Source organism: Oncorhynchus mykiss, chromosome 12 (assembly GCF_057628025.1).
Source record: "Oncorhynchus mykiss isolate SJ-2025 chromosome 12, ASM5762802v1, whole genome shotgun sequence".
Classification (NCBI taxonomy): Eukaryota; Metazoa; Chordata; class Actinopteri; order Salmoniformes; family Salmonidae; genus Oncorhynchus; species Oncorhynchus mykiss.
Window position 1 is genome coordinate 52,274,868 of NC_143033.1, and position 22,078 is coordinate 52,296,945.

General features: G+C 43.5%; 1 protein-coding gene across 1 annotated transcript in view; it reads right to left on the bottom strand.

Annotated features, from left to right (window-relative positions):
• Positions 1-22,078, bottom strand: part of LOC110537745 (serine/threonine-protein kinase 32A-like) — a 57,974-nt gene that overhangs the window by 5,618 nt on the left and 30,278 nt on the right. The window contains exons 5-10 of the mRNA XM_036937763.2: positions 16,658-16,695; positions 12,628-12,717; positions 11,807-11,910; positions 10,938-11,054; positions 10,166-10,291; positions 9,224-9,352 (exon numbers count right to left, since the gene is read on the bottom strand). Of these exons, the coding sequence (XP_036793658.1) occupies positions 9,224-9,352; positions 10,166-10,291; positions 10,938-11,054; positions 11,807-11,910; positions 12,628-12,717; positions 16,658-16,695 (604 nt within the window). The remainder of the gene's footprint in view (positions 1-9,223; positions 9,353-10,165; positions 10,292-10,937; positions 11,055-11,806; positions 11,911-12,627; positions 12,718-16,657; positions 16,696-22,078) is intronic.

The window sequence follows — 22,078 nt, forward strand, 5'->3', positions numbered from 1 at the left end:
TCTCTCAAGGATTTGTGTCCCGAATCCCGCCGAAGATGGTGCCTCTTCCTGTTCGGGCGGCGCTCGGCGGTCGTCGTCGCCGGCCTACTAGCTGCCATCGATTCCCTTTCCTTTTGTTTCTGTTAGTTGGGTCTAATTGGTTTTTAGTTTTGTTTGTAGGCTATTTAAGGGCACTAGGCCCGCTGGTTTTTGTGCGGGCTTGTTCTCTGTTTTATGGTGTTGGTTGATTATTGTGATCTCTATTTTTCCGGACAGTTTTAGTCCTGTTTATTTGGACGGGTTGTTTCATGCGCCCTTGTGTTTTGCATGTCCGTTTTTCCACTGTCTTTGGAATAAAAGATCCACGTGCGGAACTACCTGCTCTCTGCGCTTGACTCCTCCACCCACCATTCATAGAAGTAAAGGTGAAATAAATCAAATAAATAAATAAAGTCTTATTTAATTTGAAGTAATCTATCACAAGACATCTAGTAGCCTAGTTGTCTGTAACTTTCTCTGGACCTCTGTGTGGCCTTACCACATGTAAAATATATGAAGAAATTGAATAAGATTATTTAAAAAATATAGAATGGCAAACCATCAACATAGTGAACACCATTAGTGTTTAATGTATTTGACTATGTCAATATGTATTTGCCCTTAGTGTTTTGGCTTCAAACTGGTGGCAGTTGAGAAAAAAGTAAATAGTTGGAAGAGTTGCAGAATTATTGCAGACAGACAGACAGACAGACAGACAGACAGACAGACAGACAGACAGACAGACAGACGGGGTTGGTATGGGATGATCTCTCCACCTGTAGAACGAGAACCCTCTGTGGAGCCGACAAGGTAGCCAGGCTGAGCAGCGTAGTGGAAGTTCTGAAGTAAATTTTGCCCAGCTGTTTAATTAAACATTTCATTTTACAAAATTAACCTAGAGCAATCGTTCTGTTAGCAGTTTTCCAGGATGGTAAAGGTACAGTTGACGTCATTGTCTATTTCAATTTTACAGATATAGCCTCAAGACGTCAATTCGGTAACATCATTGTGTATAATAACTATCTGACCGCCATACCGTTGGTTCTGACTGTTTCAGATTCCGCCTCCATCTTAGTCATAGAAGTGAGTCGGGTGAATGGAGGATGGAATTTGCATACTGCCCCAATGGATCCTCGGATGACGCAATCGCCATCGCACTGAACACTGCCCTATCCCATCTGGACAAGAGGAAAACTTACAAGCTCATTACCCTGGGAAAATGGGTCCTGGACTTCCTGACGGGCCAACCCCAATTGTTGAAGGTAGATAACAACACCTCTGCAACAGTGATCCTCAACATGGGGGCCCCACAAAGGTGCGTGCTCAGCCCCCTCCTGCACTCCCTGTTCACCGATGACCGCGTGGTCCCGCACTTCTACAACTCAATTATCAAGTTTGCTGATGACACAATAGTGGTAGACCTAATTACCAACAATGACAAGACAGGGAGGAGGAGGTGAGGGCCCTGGCGGAGTGGTGACAGGAAAATAACCTCTCCCTCAACATCAACAAAATGAAGCAGCTGATTGTGGACTACAGGAGACAACAGAGAGAGCAGGTCCCCATACACAGTGGAGAGTGGGAAAAGCTTCAAGTTCCTTGGCGTGCACATCACTGACAGCCTGAAATAGTCCATCCACACAAACAGGAGGCTGAAGAAATTTGGCTTGGCCCCTGACCCTCACGAACTTCTACAGATGCACCATTGAGAGCATCATGTTGGGCTGTGTCACCGCCTGGTATGGCAACTGCACTGTCCTCAACCACAGGGCTCTCCAGAGGGTGGTGTGGTCAGCCCAACCCAGGCAGCACCCGGTTTCACAGGAAGGCCAAGACGATCATCAAGGACCTCAGCCACCTGAGCCATGGTCTGTTCACCACGCAACCATCTAGAAGGCAGAGACAGTACAGGTGCATCAAAGCGGAGCCTGAGAGGCTGAAAAACAGCTTCTATCTCCAGGCCATCAGACTTTTAAATAGTCACCACTAGCCGGCCTCCGCCCAGCATCCTGCCCTGAACTTAGTCATTGTTACCAGCCGGTTACCACCCAGTATTCTACCGTGCACCTTTAGAAACTGCTTCCCTATGAACATAGTCATTGAACACTGGTCACTTTAATTATATTTACATACTGCTTAACCCACCTCATATGTATATACCGTATTCAGTCAAGGCTTATCCTATATTACTACTGCTGTACACACCTTTTCTTTTCATATACTGTCTACACTGTCTATACACACCATTATATACATATACACTGAGTGTACAAAACATTAATAACACCTTCCTAATATTGAGTTGTACCTCCTTTTGCATCGGGGTATAGACTCTACAAGGTGTCGAAAGCGTTCCACAGAGATGCTGGCCCATGTTGAGTCAAGTTGGCTGGATGTCCTTTGGGTGGTGGACCATTCTTCTGGGTTGGCCCCCCCCCCCCCTTGGGTTGTGCCGTGGCGGAGATCTTTGTGGGCTATACTCGGCCTTGTCTCAGGATGGTAAGTTGGTGGTTGAAGGTATCCCTCTAGTGGTGTGGGGGCTGTGCTTTGGCAAAGTGGGTGGGGTTATATCCTTCCTGTTTGGCCCTGTCCGGGGGTATCATCGGATGGTGCCACAGTGTCTCCTGACCCCTCCTGTCTCAGCCTACAGTATTTATGCTGCAGTAGTTTATGTGTCGGGGGACTAGGGTCAGTTTATTATATCTGGAGTACTTCTCCTGTCTTATCCAGTGTCCTGTGTGAATTTAAGTATGCTCTCTCTAATTCTCTCTTTCTCTCTTTCTTTCTCTCTCTCGGAGGACCTGAGCCCTAGGCCCATGCTTCAGGACTACCTGGCATGATGACTCCTTGCTGTCCCCAATCCACCTGGCCGTGCTGCTGCTCCAGTTTTAACTATTCTGCCTGCGGCTATGGAACCCTGACCTGTTCACCGGACGTGCTACCTGTCCCAGCCCTGCTGTTTTCAACTTTCTAGAGACAGCAGGAGCGGTAGAGATACTCTTAATGATTGGCTATGAAAAGCCATTTACTACTGAGGTTCTGATTTGCTGCACAACTACTGTGATTATTACTATTTTACCATGCTGGTCATTTATGAACATTTGAACATCTTGGACATGTTCTGTTATAATCTACATCCGGCACAGCCAGAAGAGGACTGGCCACCCCTCAGAGATAGTTTTTCCTAGCCACCATGCTTCTACACCTGCATTGCTTGCTGTTTGGGGTTTTAGGCTGGGTTTCTGTACAGCACTTTGAGATATCAGCTGATGTAAGAAGGGCTATATAAATACATTTGATTTGATTTGATACACACATATACCATACCCCATTCAAAGGAACTTAAACCTCTTATCTTGCCCGTTCACACTCTGAATGGCACACAATCCATGTCTCAATTGTCTCAAGGCTTAAAAATCCTTCTTTAACCCCCCCCTTCCTTCCTCTACACTGATTGAAATAGATTTAACAGATGACATCAATAAGGGATCATACTATAGCTTTCACCTGGATTCACCTGGTCAGTCTGTCATGAAAATGTTTTGTACACTCAGTGTATATGTGTTTATATTCAGGACTCTGACATTGCTCGTTCTGATTTCTTAATTTGGTGAGGATTTGTGTGTATTGTTTTGCATCATTAGGTATTACTGCACTGCACTATTGGAGCTAGAAACAAAAGCGGCAACTACGATAAAATCTGCAAAATATGTGTGCCCGACCAATACAATTTCATTCAGAAGGATGGGCCTATTTATGCTGTTCACGACAAAACAAGTCCAATTTCCCACTGCATTACCTGTGATTTAATTGAGCAAATTCTACTGTCCATTATAGGTTCAACAGCAGAGGGAGAGAGAGGGGGGGAGGAGAGAGATGTTGGGAGATAGAGAACATTGTAGAGGCTGAGAAGAAGAGAGAAAGAGAGAGAAAGAGAGAGAGGGTTGCAGAGTCAAAAAAAGGAGAACATAATGTGGGGAGGAAGAAATAGAGAGGGGGAGGAAGGCGGAGACAGGGAGAAAGGAGGAAGCCTGGGGTAATGAGCCAACAGCAGTGTGAGATATTTGGGCAGCGCCTCGCCTGCCATTCACACAATATTGATCTGCACTGCTTTAGAAATGGTTACACGTAATGGCTCTCTCTGTCTCTCTCTCTCTCTGCACTACAGGCAAGATAATTATGTGTCCTCCTTCCTCTCCACAAGTGGTCCCAGAGGTCCCTGCGTAAACACACAAACACACATTCATGCATGCACAAAGAAACACAAGCATGCGCACAATGCTGTTTTCCCATTTTAGATAGTTGTCTATGCTTGGCTCACTGGTTTTGTTTAAAAATACATGTAGTTAAGTGCACTTCCAGCTAGAAGGCATGTATGAAGCATTCTTAGTGTGGTTCACAAAATGGAACTGGGAGGCCCAATGCTTTGAGGTTCCTAACTCCAAGACGTTGAACAGTATTCTTTATGCTAATCCAACGTAATTTGTCACCGTGTTGTGAAATGGAATCTCCTTGGAAAATACATTGGATTTGAAAAAAGTCATCAACGTAAACTGTTGTTTTGACGATACAATTTCAACAACAGGATTATGTCGTCACGGCAACCAATTTTCAACATAGACAAAATATGTTGCATTTTTACCTTGAAAACAACGTCAGATCTTAACGTAATATCCACTATAAGAAAAAAACTATTGGCTAAGCAGCAGGGGTGACATGCACCCCCGCAATTTGAGGAGGCACAAAGTACGTGAGGATGGCTGGAGGGTGGCTAAACATAGGATCAATACGTTTCATCTGACTGTGACTGCCGATAACTTCAGAACGAAGTTTACTACAAATACAAAATTGCCTAAGTAATTGCAATTGTTACAAACAAGTGAAGGATAGAATGATGCTTCAAATGAAAACCAAGATGATACATAGCCTATATAGGACCATGTAGCCTAATTTAATCTATTTCTTGTTCAATCAATTGAATTTTATTTTGTGCCTAGGCTACTGTCTGTCATTTTTGCCACAATGTGTTTCATGATGTGTGACAACATTTGCGCAATGCTGTGCCCAATCTGTGATTTACTGCATTATTATTTGGTAAGCATAATAAGTTGCCTCAATATCCTATTTTCAGCCCTAGGTGGTAATATCGCTCTTGTGGAATGATTCTAATGTTAAGGTAAGATTTGAATGGAGAAATGGATGAATGGAGCTTTTCTTTCGATCCTATCAGTATCGACACATGGTGTAACAACGCACTTAGTGAACATTCTCTCTACGTGCATGTTTGGGAAACACTTAAAAAGCTGCCTCATGAATAATGATGCATCTGGTACTATCGTCAAAGTGCTTAAGTTGCATCGCAACTGGGAAACGAGGCCCAGGGCTAGCTAAAACCAACTTCATAAAATTGCTAGGTGTCTAGTTGTACTACAGGGAAACCCCTCAAAATATACAGTATATAATCATTTTACAGGACAAATCTGAGGGGGCACAGGGCCTATAGGCATGACGCCTCTGCTAGCCAGCAGAGCTATCTACAGCTATCCCTTCCGTCTCCCGCTCAGGGTTTAATCCAAACCCAGCACTGCTTAGCTTTGATATTGGTCACTTACTATTACCAATGTGCTATCGTGAGAATGATTGTTGAAAAATCTCCACTTAATAGATTCAGTGTTGCTATCAACGTCTTTCCAAAGGGTATGTTCAACAGAGCAAATGAAATGTAACCATACTTCAGCAATCACATATCATCAATGATGCTATTTAGGTCTATATACAGTAGCATTTGGGAAGTAATCAACAGCTATTGTTTAAATTCAGCCCAGGATGAAACAATACACATAGGCAATGTTCGTTCTAATGTTTTTCGTCAGTGAGCAAATTTCAGGTCTGCTGAGCGCAAACTTGAACTTTGTGAAAATGCTGTGCAACGTCCGGTGCGCGTTTACTGTGAACACTGAGGCTGTACCCGCTTTAAGTTAGTTTTAACAGTGGCCAAGTAGGCTACTGTAGCTATTTGATGATAATGTAGGCCTACCAAAGTGGCTTACCATCAAAAACAATGGAGAAAATGCATCCCATAACATTTTAACATGGAAAACACAGCCCCTTTAAGTAAAAAAAAAGCTCTTTACCTGTCTAGAAATGCACATATTTTATGCTCTTGTAGGAAGCAATCACTACCCCATCGCAGACTACAAATTATATATAACTGAGCTAAAAATTCACTAACTAGCAAAGGATATGAACAAATGTACACACGTATTTGTAGTTCTCGCTTTGATCTCAAAACAAGCGCATCTACTCATGACCGCTCATGCTGTAAAAACAGTCCAGTTCAAAGTGAATGGCACAGATCCATATATGGCAATGGTCTATTTGCATATAGGCTTACTAAAGCGCTGATTGGTTATGGCTCACCAGTCTGTGTAGAGTACGGACCTGAGTCATGCCTGTAATGCAATAGAATCCTACTCCGATGCATTCAGCCTAAAACAACATCTCTTGCATCGTTCGTTTTGCATACTAAATCTTGCATAGTTTGTTATTTATATTGCCTTGAAAGTGGCTAATGTTGCGTTGATTCAATCACAATTCCCACAGCAAGGAGAAACATTGATCGAGTTAACTAATGGGGAAAACTCTAGAAAGTTGAGTGAATTTCAATCTCGTGCTTCTCTGCATGGGGAGATTTCTTTTTGCGTGATTGTGCCGCATGCAGCTTAGAGGGAACATTGCATATAGGCTTCAGGTTTCAATCTTCAGTTGATTCAAAATGGAATCTACAAGTTACAATAAATATGTTGGACTCACGTCTCCATCTCAACAAAACATAAAAGTTAAAGAACAGGATTCAATCAAATCAAACTGTATTTGAAGTGCATTTCAATTTGGATTTGATTTGATTTGGTCCTATACTTCAACTTAGATTTTTGGTTGGAATGTAGACGTGAATCCGACACGTCAATTATTAACTTGTAGACAGACTGGAATTAAAGTCAGACTCAGTGGCACAGATGAAACTATCCAAGCAGAAAATACATATCTTTCAAACGTTGATATTTGGTTGCGTTGACAACCAAACACAATTCAATATCAATTTTGCAATGCAAGTTAACAAATGACATGTTGGATTCAAGTCTTCCATTTCAACCAAAAATAAAAGTTAAAGAATAGGATTAAGCCAGTGGCTCAGATGGAACTATCTAAGCGGTAGATACATCTCTGATGAATGTTGATATTTGGTTGCGTTTTCAGCCAAAAACAATTCAAGATGACTTTCGTAAGACAGCACATAACCGAATGTTAAGGCCATCTTACAAACTAATGTAACACTACTTATTAAAAATGAGTAACACATCCATGGCCACATGTCGAGGTTAATGTAACAATAAATGCCTTATGTAATCACAGAAAGCGTGCATGTTCAGGGTTGCAGGTCTGTGCAAATCGTCCCAATTGCTAAATCAAGACATTGATTTCCCATTGGAACTTGGATGTGCTTTTAGATGGTTGAAAGCATAGTGAGAACACATTGGGAATTCAACAAACGTTTGGCTGTCTTTTGAGTGGGTGAAAATAGGTTGGAATCGCACTGATCAATGTGTCGACCAAATATGACTCAATTCACCACATTGAAATGAGGTGGTGTGCCCAGTGGGTTAATACACTTACCTCATTACTATAGAGAATTTCAGTTTGTGCGAATAAACCTTCTACATTAACCCAGGGAAGAACAATCTGCACCATGTCTTTCTAAAGCACTGCAAGATTCACAGAGCACCACTTGGGCAAGTTCCCACAAGAGTTGTCAGCTTCCATAAAACATGACTCAATTTGGGGCCAGCTCTGACTTATTATTGCTACTGACGAACAAGATTTGTACCCATGCCACCCAAATGTATTACCTCTATTGGAAAAGAGTCACATAAAATCTATTTCATGTAGCTGACAACGGAGAGAAACTAAACTGAGAAACTGATATACTTTATAACGGCCCTTTGACATGAGGCGTTAGTTTTAGTCGATGGTTCCTGATTAGCCGATAAAGTCCCTCCGATCATGTGTGCACCGCCTCGTGTTGGGTAAACAACATTTAAAAGTCTGTAACTCAATCACTCACACTGGGATGGCAAACAGAAGCAGTCTGCTGTACTGAAGGAGAAATAGAAAGTAGGGAAGCTTCACGAGGAGGGAGGGGAGAGAAGACGAGGGGAGGCGAGGAGAAGGGAGGGGACAGGAGTAGGAGGGGGTGCTGACTGGTTGTGGGACTGTCTGTCATAAGACTGCTGAACAGTTAATTAAATGGTTACCCGGGCTTTCTGCTTTTCTCCCCCATCTACAGTACATGTACATATTACCTCAATCAATCACCCCAACTACCCCCGTACCCCAGTACACTGACTTGGTACTGGTATGTAGCCTGTATATTTCCTTGTTATTGTTATTTTATTATGTTACTATTTTATTTGATTTATTTGTGAATGTTCTCGCTTTTTAACTGCATTGTTGGGAAAGGGCTCGTAAGTAAACACTTCACTGTAAACTCTACACCTGTTGTATTCGGCCACATGTGACAAATACCATTTGATTTGAACAAGTGGCATCCTTAACAACATGGCCCCCAGCAGCAGTCACAGCAGCCAGTCCAGTACAGAGCGGCACTCTCTGCCCGTAAACGGAGGAAGACGCTTGATGAATGCCCACCAGCACGGAAAAAAGCACCTTTAATGAAATCACTGATGCCAATCTTTCCAGCTCTTTTTCGTGTGTTCGTGTGTCTGTATGTGTGTGTGTTTTACCCCCCCCCCCCCCCCCCCGCCTCTCTTACTGGGGGATCAAATTAACCTTTGGGTGTTATCCTCACGGTCGGAGTAAACACCGAGAGGACGTGGCTGATTTATGTGGACGTAGAGAAGGTGTGAAGGAGAGAACAAAAAAGAAAAAGAGAGAGAGAGTGATTGCATTCTTCACATTCTCCTTCTCCCTCACACATGGAAAGTCCACATCGTTCATTTATTCAAATAAGAAATGTGCTTCTTCCATCCATTACATCACTCGGGACATATTTAAGGGGCAAACTAAAAGCTGCCGCCAAGCTAAATGGGCACACATGCACACACAGTCGGTTCTTGTGACTGATGGTGAGCTCTGGAAGGAAGTGGAACCATTGAGAGGGGGGTTTGCTGTTAGGGTGAGGCTTTACCTGGGGGGACCCATTGGAGCCCTGTTCTCTGGTCTTCCTGGCTAGTCTTTTCTTTTTCTTGTGCAGCGGTTTGGACTCCAGGATCATCTCCTCCAGCTCAAAGGTGGGGTCGCAGTTGAGCCTCCGCCTCTGGAAGAGGAACAGAAGGCCACAACACAGGAGGAACATTTAAAGGGGCAATCTGGGATTTGAAATAGATCATAGCGGCCACCCTGCCACAGTTGTTGGTAAGGAGCTGAGGAAGAAAGACAATACAGGATGAAGCTTTTATTCTATAGAGAGATGATGTTGATTCAATCGATCAACCTTCCCTATCTCTCCTACCTGGCCGGCTGAGGTGACCACAGGGAATTCACTCTATAATCACACACTACAGGGAATCCGATACTGTAATTTCCTGTTAGCTTGGTAACCAATGACAGCCTGTAGTGTTGCTGTTATCAGTCTACAGCTGATAGTCCCCTTAAATCAGTGTCCATTCATCGTTCAACTCCTCCATGAGCTGTCAGGTATGAAGCGAGGGTTCACAAGTCAAAGCTCCACTCCCTGGCACCAAACGACCAGGCGTTGGAGGTTGGGACAAGCTTGGCTTTGTTTGGTAAGTTTGTGCAAGGATGGGAGGTAGGTACAAGCTTAGCTTACTGTGATTTTACCTGCCTGTCACACACCTGCTTCCTAACACCTGAGGAGATGCAGAGGCTGTGTGTGTGTGTGTGTGTGTGTGTGTGTGTGTGTGTGTGTGTGTGTGTGTGTGTGTGTGTGTGTGTGTGTGTGTGTGTGTGTGTGTGTGTGTGTGTGTGTGTGTGTGTGCGCAAGGGGCATGAGCTCTAATGACCCGTAACGGCCTTCTCAGACCAGCGGGAGGGCCGTGGTGACGCCCCTCTCTGTTTGGGCTGTGGCAACGTCGTGGCAACGTTGGCGTAATGTTGTGGTCTGACTCACGTTGGGGATGAAGCCGGGGGGCAGCTGTTTGCTGAGCACAGCGTCCCAGTTGACATCAGACAGCAGGTCTAAATCCTGCAGCTCAGCCAGGCAGGACACACGCTGGTGCACGTCAATACACAGCAACTAGAGGAGGAGAAGGGAAGAGGAGGAGGAGTAGCGGGAGGTGAAGAGAACAAGAGGAGAGGGGAGGTGAAGAGAACAAGAGGAGAGGGGAGGTGAAGAGAACAGGAGGAGAGGAGAGGTGAAGAGAACAAGAGGAGAGGGGAGGTGAAGAGAACAAGAGGAGAGGGGAGGTGAAGAGAACAGGAGGAGAGGGGAGGCAAAGAGGAGGAAGAGCAGAAACACACACACACCACACACACCGCACACACCACACACACACACCACAGGAATGTAGATGAGTGGTGTGGGGGTAGGCTACTTCAGCACTGAGCCACAGCTTGTCTGCAGTGGAGAATTACCAACATAGAATCTGATCACTCAGCCTTATAGGCTTCCAGTTATAACCTCATGATGACAAAGGATACGGCATACATGGCTTACAAAACCGATCATCCTAGCATGTAGTAACAATTTAGTCTTTCAAGGAATGTAGGGGTCAAATACAACTATAGTTTAAGTAAACAAGATCAAAGGCTCAAAGGTCACCGGTTGTCAATAGCATACAGTATAAAAACAATGCACTATTTATTATTCATTCAGGGAATTTAGGGATGAAATACAAGGTGACCAAGTGTCTACAGTATACAGTATGCAGATCTTTCTATACCTTTCTGAGCATGGTCTTCATCTCCACAGACCAGGCTATGGGGTAGCTGGGGTTGACCTTGTGGAACATCTGGAGGATCTCATTGGCCGGCGTGCTGGAGCGCATGACGTACGGCCTCTGGAGGGCCAGGACAGAACATTATTATCACACAGAGGTCGTCAGGGTTACCAGGTCCTCACACAGAGATACAGACAATAGTCCCTAAAACTGCCTGAAGAGAAATGTCTAAATCTGGGTTTAAACTAGACCAGATCATTCTTATGCTGTGTTACCTCTCTCAGGGGAGAGACAGTTTTCCTGTGTTTGAGATGTGGCTGGGGCTGTGACAGTGATTGATGTGTGGTGCTTTAAGGATGCCAGGGCTGGCTTGATAGTCCAATCCAGCCGGGCCTGGGGTGAGGGGGTTTAGGGCCTGGGGAGAGGGGGTTTAGGGCCTGGGGAGAGAGGGCTCAGAGGGCTGCTGTACAGCTTGACCCTGTCATACTACAGTAGGTACTCAGCATGGGCTTAGTGGGAGTCCTGCCCCTGCCCTCCCTGTCTTTTCCTCTCCTAACTAAAGATATGCCATGAGGGTAGTCACAGGCTGGTCCCAGATCTGTTGGTAAAACAACACAAACAGGACCAATCTAGGGTAATTACACCTTCATCTGAATGGTGAGGCTGGCTGAGATGGGTATTTTCATGATAATATTAAGGGGTATTTTCATGGTTATATTAAGGGATCATCTCAAGGGCAGGCTTGGAGAGAAAGGTGTTGTCACTGTCTCTTCTTCTCTATCTTAAATGGCTATTCTAGGAGCAGTAACAGCATGTATTGTAGGTTTTAGCATGCATTATTTACAGGCTGGGGATGGGCTTTGTTTCTGTACCTGTCCTCGCAGAAGCTCGTAGGCAGTGACGCCCAGAGACCACCAGTCCACAGAGAAGGAGTAGCCAGGGTGTATTCCCTCGTGTGGCTGGAACAGCTCGGGGGCTGGGGGGAGGGAGGCACGGACACAATCAGCTGTCATTGCTCATCCAGACTGGACAGTAGTACTAGTTAGTACTGAAAACCAACACTTTTAAATGGAACCAAAAAAGGAACCCATCAAAACTGCTACTGAAAACTCACAGAGTAACGCTAGAACCAAGCCCTTCAAAACCCTTCACCAAAAAGGACTCTGGTCCTTTTTATAAATAAATGAATGTTCCTGGAGATCCCCACCCTCTGAACACTTGGAATATGAATGTACATTTTTCTATTAAATTATACATTATCCTTTACGGCAGTCTTAATTCTGGATCTAAATCCATCCTCTCCTCCTCCCTCCCTCCATCCTCTCCACCCCCTCCATCTCCTCTTCTGTTCCCTGCTGCTTCCTCGGTGTCAGTCCCACTAAACCGATCCATTCGTCATGCCTCTTAATCAGGCTGGACGAGACACACCGGTCGGCCAGGACCCGGGGTCAATGAACTCCACATTAAAACCAGTCTGTAATTCTATTAATTTACATCAGATCCCCCAGAGCAGAAGGAACAACATTGATCTGATACTGTATGATACGTTATGAAAGGGAAATGTAAGGAGCATAAGCATCCACATTGAAAGGGAGATATGTTTACTCTGAAACTCGAAGGACACAGTATTGTAGCGTTGAGCTGTGTCGTCTTTACATTAGCTCAGTGGTATAAGTGTTGTGTAGTTACTGACCCATGTAAGGTTTGGTCCCTGCGAGAGACGTGGCTCTTAGATCGTCTTTGACGATGGCAGCGATGTTGAAGTCTGTCAGGTGACAATGTCCTGTAGAACGGAAACAGGAAAGAAAGTCGTATTTGAAATTCTTGGTTACAATTGATTTGAAACAAGGTTTATAGGCAGTCTACTTAAGGCAGCATTCAGGCATCAAGCAGATAAAACTGTCTTTGCCCTACACAGTGCTGTGCTGGGTGGTGTGCATGAGTTTATGCAGTCGTTAGTAATAGGGCATTCTTTGTGTTTGAACCCACAGTTCACTCTGGCTGCATTCAAAATGTGGTCACCGTGAGTGAATGATTTGGTTGGGGGTTAAATGGTGTAGCGTCCTAGAGCAGGTCACAGAGGGAATAGCAGCCTCAGTGCCTGCTGCCAAAGTCACCAGCTAACCTTTCTGTGTGTGGGGTGGACTGAAGCCTTAGCCATGCACACTGAACACCCTTGTTTATAAGCTGATGTGTGTGTGTGTGTGTGTGTGTGTGTGTGTGTGTGTGTGTGTGTGTGTGTGTGTGTGTGTGTGTGTGTGTGTGTGTGTGTGTGTGTGTGTGTGTGTGTGTGTGTGTGTGTGTGTGTGTGTGTGTGTGTGTGTGTGTGTGTGTGTGTGTGTGTGTGTGTGTTTAAACAGAAGTCCCCACAACAGTAGAAACAAACACAAATTTGACCAACTGGGGACATTTTGTTGGTCCCAACAAGGTCAAATGCTATTTCTAGGGGGTTTAGGCTTAAGGTTAGAATTAGTGTTAGGGTTAGGGTTAGGGTTAGGAGCGAGGGTTGGCTTTAGGGTTAGGAGCTAGGGTTAGGTTTACGGTTATGTATACTGTTAGGGTTAAGGTTAGGTTTTTGGGTTAAGGTTAGGGTTAGGGTAAGATTACGGTTAGGGTTAGGTTTAGGTTTAGAGTTATGGAAAATAGGACTTTGAATGGGACTGAATTGAGTGTCCTCAGAAGGTTAGCTGTACAAGACGGTGTGTGTGTGTGTGTGTGTGTGTTTTATGCCACAGAGCTAGGATCGCAAAGCTACCAGAAACTTCAGTAATTTTGGTAATTAACAGAAAATCTTTGGAAATCTATCGTACATTTGGTAACGTATACTTGAGTAACTTGAAAAAATGACTCAGACAAAGTATACATTGTTTATGTCTGTTTCCATAATGTCCATTACTTTCTAGTAGATAGGCCACATGGTTCAGGAGAAAAGCGCCTAATTAATGAAAAAAGCATGAATCAATATTGGCCTTATTTTCAATTAACTCATGAAACTATTTCAGCTATTGACTGTGTTCACAATGGCCACCAGTTTGATACCAGAACATCGGCAACAAATACATACTGACACAGTAAAATAAAAGTCTGTGAAAAAAATACAAAGGACATTTCAAGACAAGACATTTTGGTTTACTATCCTTGTGGGGACATTTCGCCAGTCCCCATCGGTCCCCAACGGTCCCCTCTATTTTAGGCTTAGGGGTTAGGATCAGGGATAGGGTTAGAGGTTAAGGTTCGATTGAGGGTTAGGGTTAGTGTGTGCACACACATTTGTGTTCATGTGTGTGTCTGTAAAATCACAGGAGATTGACCAAGTATGGCAGTGATGAGAATGCGTTTCACCAGGCTCTCTCACGTTATCTCTCTGCTGTGAACCCTATGCAACATTAGGCATGAAAGAGGTAACCATATATTTGATGGTGCTGCTGAGTCCATGAACTACACCCGTGTCACTGGACCTAACCTGCAGAGGGCAGTGCAGGACCTAACGCCTTCTGTCACCCTATAGACACTGGGTTCGTTTGTTTATTATTTGTTGACTTGGATCCCCATTGGCTTTCGCAGAAGCATCAGCTACTCTTCCTGGGGTCCACAGAAAATACAAAACATGACAAGTAACTAAACTCTGACAGACAAGGACAGTCACGCACATTTAAAAAACAACGATCTACAAAAAAAATCAAACAAAAAAAGTAGACAAACAACACAAGTAAAAAAAAAAAAAATGTGTATGTGTGTGTGTGTCCACAGTCCCTGCCGTTCCATGAGATGTTGTTTAATTCATTTTTTTACGTAATTTTGCTGTTTGCTTGAGTAATTGGAGACGGAAGCGAGTTTCATGTTATCATGGCTCTGTATGATACTGTGCGTTGCCATGATTTCATTTTAGACTTGGGGACTGTGAAGAGACCTGGCGGCATGTCTTGTGGGGTATGTACTGTATGGGTGTCTGAGCTGAAGGCTATTTGATTGTGCTGACAAACTGGGCATTTTCATCACAGTAATATTTCTCATGAAAACTAGAAGAGAAGCAGTTCATCTCTTGCCATCCCTTAACCAGGAAAGACTGGCATCCATGTTGTTCATGTTGTTCATATGTGCAGTTAAGGGCAAGGCATAATGCTCTGTTTTGAGCCAGCTGCAGTTTTGCCAGGCCTTTCTTTGCTGCACTTGACCATATTACCGGACAGTAATCAAGATGGGACAAGACCGGAGCCTGATCAACTAGTAGAGTTGATTTTTGTGTCAAACATATTTTAATAACAGACATACCCCTCCCTATTTTCACAACAACGTTTCAATATGACTTGACCATGATAATTGACCATCCAATGTTATACCTCGGAGTTTAGCTTCGTCAACTTGCTCAATAGACACACCTTTTATGCACAACTCTAGTTGAGGTTTAGGTCTTGGAGAATGTTTTGAACCAAATACAGTGATTTTAGTTGTAGATGTATTATAAGACCAGTTTATTAGTAATCACACATTCTGGTACTGACTGTAACTCCTTATTTCAAATTTGAGTGAGCTCACTGGCTTTGGGCGCTGACATGTAAAAGTGTGGAATCGTCCGCATATATAGTGTGTGTGTGTGAGTGTATATATGTGTGTGTGCTTTGAATGCGTGTGCCTTTGTGTATGCTACCGCACGTGGCGCACACGCTTTCTGTGTTTTGTCTGTTTTTGTCTGAGAGAGAAAGACACACACAATCACACTAACCTGGGAGGACAGTTCCGGCTGAGTAGCCAAGGAAACTATATCCCTCAGCTCCCTGACACACCCCGAGGACATCACATTTAGTGCGTCTCCTGTACCCGGACATGACTTAATTGTTTTGCTGAGATACCAAATGCTATTCTCATCAGAAAGGGCACACGAGGTAAAGATAGGTAAACTCTTCCAGGACTCTGTGCTCTTTGAAAACACTTAATGGGGATGCACTTTTGACCAGTGTTGTTTTTCAAAGTTCAGTGGTAAAAGGTAGAGAAACCCAGGCTGAGCTGGACTCGGCTCCTGTGTAATGACAAATGGTGTTCCAGGAGAGCAGCTCAGTCCCGAGGCTACTGCATTCAGACATCTACTGTGGTTGACAGGCTATGATCAGGGGACGTGTACATGAGGCAGGTAATGTCTGGATAAAGAGCACAGGCACAGCATGAGAAAGAAATAACGTTGAAGTTAATAGCATCTCAAGGCCTGGGGGCAAAAGAGACAGGCTCTCTCTCTCTCTCATATATATATATATATATATATATATATATATATATATATATATATATCTATATATATATATATATATATATATATATATATAGATAGGAGGTTAAACCAGAGAGTGGGCGAATGAGAGTTTGTGCATGTGTGTGTGTGTGCGAGCAAGTATGTGTATGGAATGGTGTGTCTGTGTGTGCTTGAGTGTGTGTGTACATGTGTGCACGCCTTCATGTGTGTGTGCGTGTGTGTGTGTGTGTGAGAATGTTTTTATGTATGGGTGTGTGTGTGTGCATGTGTTTGTGTGTGCAAGTGTGTTTGTGTGTGTGTATGCACAGACTGTATGTGGCTGCATGATGTTAGTGCCATTGATAAAATCTAAACTTATCTATCATTCATTCAATGGAGGTCGTTCATTACACAGCATGGATGGAAAACCACACCACATAATTTGTGTACAGACATAATTTACGACATAAATCAGATATGATTGGCTGAGCCGTCTTACCGTGTTCGTCCAACAGAATGTTGTCAGGTTTGATGTCTCTGGAAAAGCACACACACACACACACACACACACACACACACACACACACAGAGAGAGAGAGAGAAACAGAGCAGCATTAGGTCACTGACCATCTCCATCAACATCACCATGACAATACTGTATCGTTGTTGGACAGAGAACAAAACATCAACAACAAAAAATGTGTCATGTCACATTACATCCTTAAAACAATATCGGCCTAGAACAAATAAACAAAAACAACACACACAGAAACGCACAATATGTCAAACACAGTTATATCACTAGCAATAATGTCCCAATGTCTTTAAATTGGACTGACATGAACTGTGCTTTCCAGCCAAACACTCAATGCATCCCAAATGGGCTGGAGAATCAGGCCCTCGGAATCAGGTTGTGTTCTAAATGACACCCTATCTATCCAAATAAACTGCACACAGAGCCTTGTCGTCAAAAGTAGTGCAGTCTATTTGGATAGATAGGGTGCCATTTAGAACACATCCTAATTCCGAGGGCCTGATTCTCCAGCCTAGTCAGGACAACCTGGTCTCAGAAAATGTTGCATTACTCTGTTGGCAAATCTGTGTTAATTTGTGGATGTCCATCACCCATTTGTTAAATGTTAAGAATTACAATTTGTATTATATGTTACAAATTTACATAACATACAATATGTTACAAATTTGGAAAAATATACAATATGTTATTACTTGCAAAAAAAGTATGATATGTTACATATTGTAGCTAGGTGGCTAACATTAGCTAGCTCGCTAATGTTAGCTAGGCTAGGGGTTAGGGTTAAGGTTAAGGTTAAGTTGAAGAGTTAGAATTTCTGCCACTTCCAACAAGTCCCGGAGCCGGTGTAGTACAATTCAACCTTAGTCCTGCATTGACGCTTTGCCTGTTTGATGGTTTGTTGGAGGGCAGAGAGGGATTTCTTATAAGCTTCTGGGTTAGAGTCCCGCTCCTTGAAAGCGGCAGCTCTACCCTTTAGCTCAGTGCGAATGTTGCCTGTAATCCATGGCTTCTGGTTGGGGTATGTACGTACAGTCACTGCGGGGATGACGTCCTCGATGCACTTACTGATAAAGCCAGTGACTGATGTGATGTACTCCTTCACGCCATCGGAAGAATCCCAGAACATATTCCAGTCTGTGCTAGCAAAACAGTCCTGTAGTTTAGCATCTGCTTCAACCCGCCACTTTTTTTATAGAATGAGTCACTGGTGCTTCCTGCTTTAATGTTTGCTTGTAAGCAGAAATCAGGAGGATAGAGTTATAGTCAGATTTTCCAAATGGAAGGTGAGGGAGAGCTTTGTACGCGTCTCTGTGTGTGGAGTAAAGGTGGTCTAGAATTGTTTTCCCTCTGGTTGCAGATTTAACATGCTGATAGAAATGAGGTAAAACTGATTTAAGTTTCCCTGCATTAAAGTCCCCGGCCACTAGGAGCGCCGCCTCTGGATGAACGTTTTCCTGTTTGCGTGTGGTGGAATACAGCTGTGTGGTTTTAGTGCCAGCCTCGGTCTGTGTTGGTATGTAGAAAGCTACAAAAAAATACAGATGAAAACTCTCTAAGTAGATTGTGTGGTCTACAGCTTATCATGAGATACTCTACCTCAGCCGAGCAAAACCTTGAGACTTCCTTAGATATCGTGCACCAGCTATTGTGTACAAATATGTATAGGCCCCTGCTCCATTTCTTACCAGAGGCTGCTGTTCTGTCCTGCCGATAGAGTGTATAACCCGCCAGCTGTATACTCTTAATGTCGTCGTTCAGCCACGACTCGGTGAAACATATGACATTACAGTTTTTAATGTACTATTGGTAAGGTATACGTGCTTTCAATTCGTCCCATTTATTTTCCAGCGATTGAGCGTTAGCTAGTATGCTCTGCTATTATAAGTAGTGGGAGGAGCAGACTGAGGGGCCGAGAAAAGTGCAAGGAACTCAAGATAGCAGTGGCAGCTGTACAGATAACTCATCCAATGTGCTTTGACTTCTCAAATACTATATGATGCCCCGTCTCCTTATTAATTCAGCCACTTACTTCCTACGGCAAGAAAAAGTATGTAAACCCTTTGGAATTACCTGGATTTCTGGATAAATTGGTCACAAACTTTGATCTGATCTTCATCTAAGTCACAACAATAGACAAACATAGTGTGCTTAAACTAATAACACACAAATTATTGTATATTTCTTGTCTATATTGAATACATAATTTGAACATTGTAGGTGTAGGTTGGAAAAAGTATGTGAACCCCTAGGCTAATGACTTCTCCAAAAGATATTTGATGTCAGGAGTCAGCTAACCTGGAGTCCAATCAATGAGACGAGATTGGAGATGTTGGTTAGAGCTGCCTTGCTATCCACACAAAGCATTGCCTGATATGAACCATGCCTCAAACAAAAGAGATCTCAGAAGATTAAGAATTGTTGACTTGCATAAAGCTGTAAAGGGTTACAAAAGTATCTCTAAAAGCCTTGATATTCATCAGTCCACGGGAAGACAAATTGTCTATAAATGGAGAAAGTTCAGCACTGTTGCTACTCTCCCTAGGAGTGGCCGTCCTGCAAAGATGACTGCAAGAGCACAGTGCAGAATACTTAATGAGGTTAAGAAGAATCCTAGAGTGTCAGCTAAATACATAGAAATCTCTGGAACATGCGAACATCTCTGTTGACAAGTCTACAATACCTAAAACACTAAACAAGAATGGTGTTAATGGGAGGACACCACAGAAGGAAACATTGCTTCATGTCTGAAGTTTGCAAAAGTGCACCTGCATCTTCCACAGCGCTACTGGCAAAATATTCTGTGGACAGAAGAAATTACAGTTGAGTTGTTTGGAAGGAACACACAACATGTGCGGAGAAAAAAGGCACAGCACACCAACATCAAAACCTCAACTCAACTGTAAAGTATGGTGGAGGGAGCATCATGGTTTGGGGCTGCTTTGCTGCCTCAGGGCCTGGATAGCTTGCTATCATCGACGGAAAAATGAATTCCCAAGTTTATCAAGACATTTTGCAGGAGATAGCCTAACTATCTGTCCTCCAATTGAAACTCAACAGAAGTTGGGTGATGCAACAGGACAACGACCCAAAACACAGAAATAAATCAACAGAATGGCTTCAACAGAAGAAAACACGCCTTCTGGAGTGGCCCAGTCAGAGTCCTGACCTCAACCCGATTGAGATGCTGTGGCATGACCTCGAGAGCAGTTCACACCAGACATCCCAAGAATATTGCTAAACTAAAACAGTTTTGTAAAGAGGGATGGTCCAAAACGTTGTGCAGGTCTGATCCGCAACTACAGAAAGCGTTATTGAGGTTATTGCTGCCAAAGGAGGGTCAACCAGTTATTAAATCCAAGGGTTCACATACTTTTTCCAGCCTCCACTGTGAATGTTTACACAGTGTGTTCAAAGACATGAAAACCTGTAATTGTTTGTGTGTTATTATTTTAAGCAGACTGTGTTTGTCTATTGTTGTGACCTAGACAAAGATCAGATCAAATTTTATGACAAATTTATGCAGAAACCCAGGTATTTCCAAAGGGTTCACATACTTTTTGTCACGATCGTCGTATGGAGTAGAAGGTGAGGACCAAAACGCATCGTGGTTAGTATACATTCTTCTTTATTGAAGAAAGAACATGAAGTAATCTGAACCAAAACAATAGACAAATAACGACAGTGAAACTATAATAACTGTGCTGACACACACACAACTAACATAGACATCGATAATCACCCACAAAGTACCCACAGAATATGGCTGCCTAAATATGGTTCCCAATCAGAGACAACGATAGACAGCTGCCTCTAATTGAGACCCAATCTAGGCAACTATAGACATACAATTTACCTAGAAAGGAAACAGCCCCATAAACAAACAAAACCCCTAGACAAGACAAAAACACATACATCACCCATGTCACACCCTGACCTAACCAAAATAACAAGGAAAAGAAAGAATACTAAGGTCAGGGTGTGGACACTTTTTCTTGCCACTGTAGCTAACTAGCAAGTACACAGCTGGACTCTTTCTGTTGTGCTGGTTAAAAACAAACATGTGACTCTGTCAACTGTTCTGGGGAACTACGGTAAGCTTCATAATGTAAAATAATGTGACAGGTGAAATGAAGAATGTGATCTGCTTTATCTCCTAATGTATTGTACAAGTTGTCTGAAGGTATTTACTTAAAAAGTAGCTATAAATGTTCACATTTTTTGAAAAACTTCAAAGAAATAGTTTCAACGGTTTACCGCACAAGCCTAGTGTGTGTAGTTGTGATGCGTGTGTTTCAACCAGCAGGTAGGGCCATGGAAAAACCAGAGCAACCTGAGGAGAGGGACATGTGTGGACCAGACCATCCTTTTTGTGTGAGAACCGCACAGGGGACAGATCACACAGACTTTACCATGAGCATCAAAGATCAATGATGAAACAGAGAGAGACACTCCAAAGAACAACCCTACTGTCTTTGTTGTCCATTGTATGAAAATGACATGTGATGAAGAAAACCCTATCTTTGCATTCGTTCTCATTTTCATAAAGTTGCCCAAAATGGTCCTTCTCTGTAATGATCAGACACTGCTTCATTTTCTAAATGTCCCTTAAAGGACTATGATGGAGGACAACGTTGGATAATCACCTCAGTGACAGAATAAAAAGATCTCGTGTAAGATACAGTGCATGACACATCACCACATCTGGCTATGTGTCGATCAGGGCTTTGGAGATAGCTGACAACATACTGTAGAGTTCTGGATCATAACACTGGATCAATCACTCAGCGGGCTAGTAGCAGCAGCACTTGTCGGGAGATCATGTCCACTAACCATGAGCCTTTGGAGCACGGCTTCCCAGCCTCATTAGTCCTGACAGCCACATCAGCGGACAGGGTTGATTAGCATATGAAAAGGGTGCCTGCTGCAGCAGGTGGGGCGGGGGTGTCTGTGTACCCTGAGGCGTCAGTGTACCTAGCCCAGGGCCCGGGTTAAAAAGGTCAAATGTGTTGCACTTAATTAGTTGACATTTCCCTCAACGGTTGCACGGAGAGGTGTTTTATATTTAAAACCCATGGCAGCCATTGTGGAACACCAGACAGGAGCTGCTGCGCCACTCAACTGCCTGCCGATGGTTATGGGTGCGACTGTGAGAGCCGGAGCCAGCCGGAGCCATCCACAACCCACCCCTGCTGTCACCCAGACAATGACCTTGGCTGAGATATGGAAACATTGGGGCTTTATCACCCGTTCTCTAAAAAAACACTGTTTATTGTTTGGCATTTTCTATTCAGCTGAATCACATGCACTCTGCCTGCGTAATTCTAGGATGAGAGCCCCGACCGCTGTCTGATAAGAATTACCCAGGCAATTACCTTGGCCCCGCTC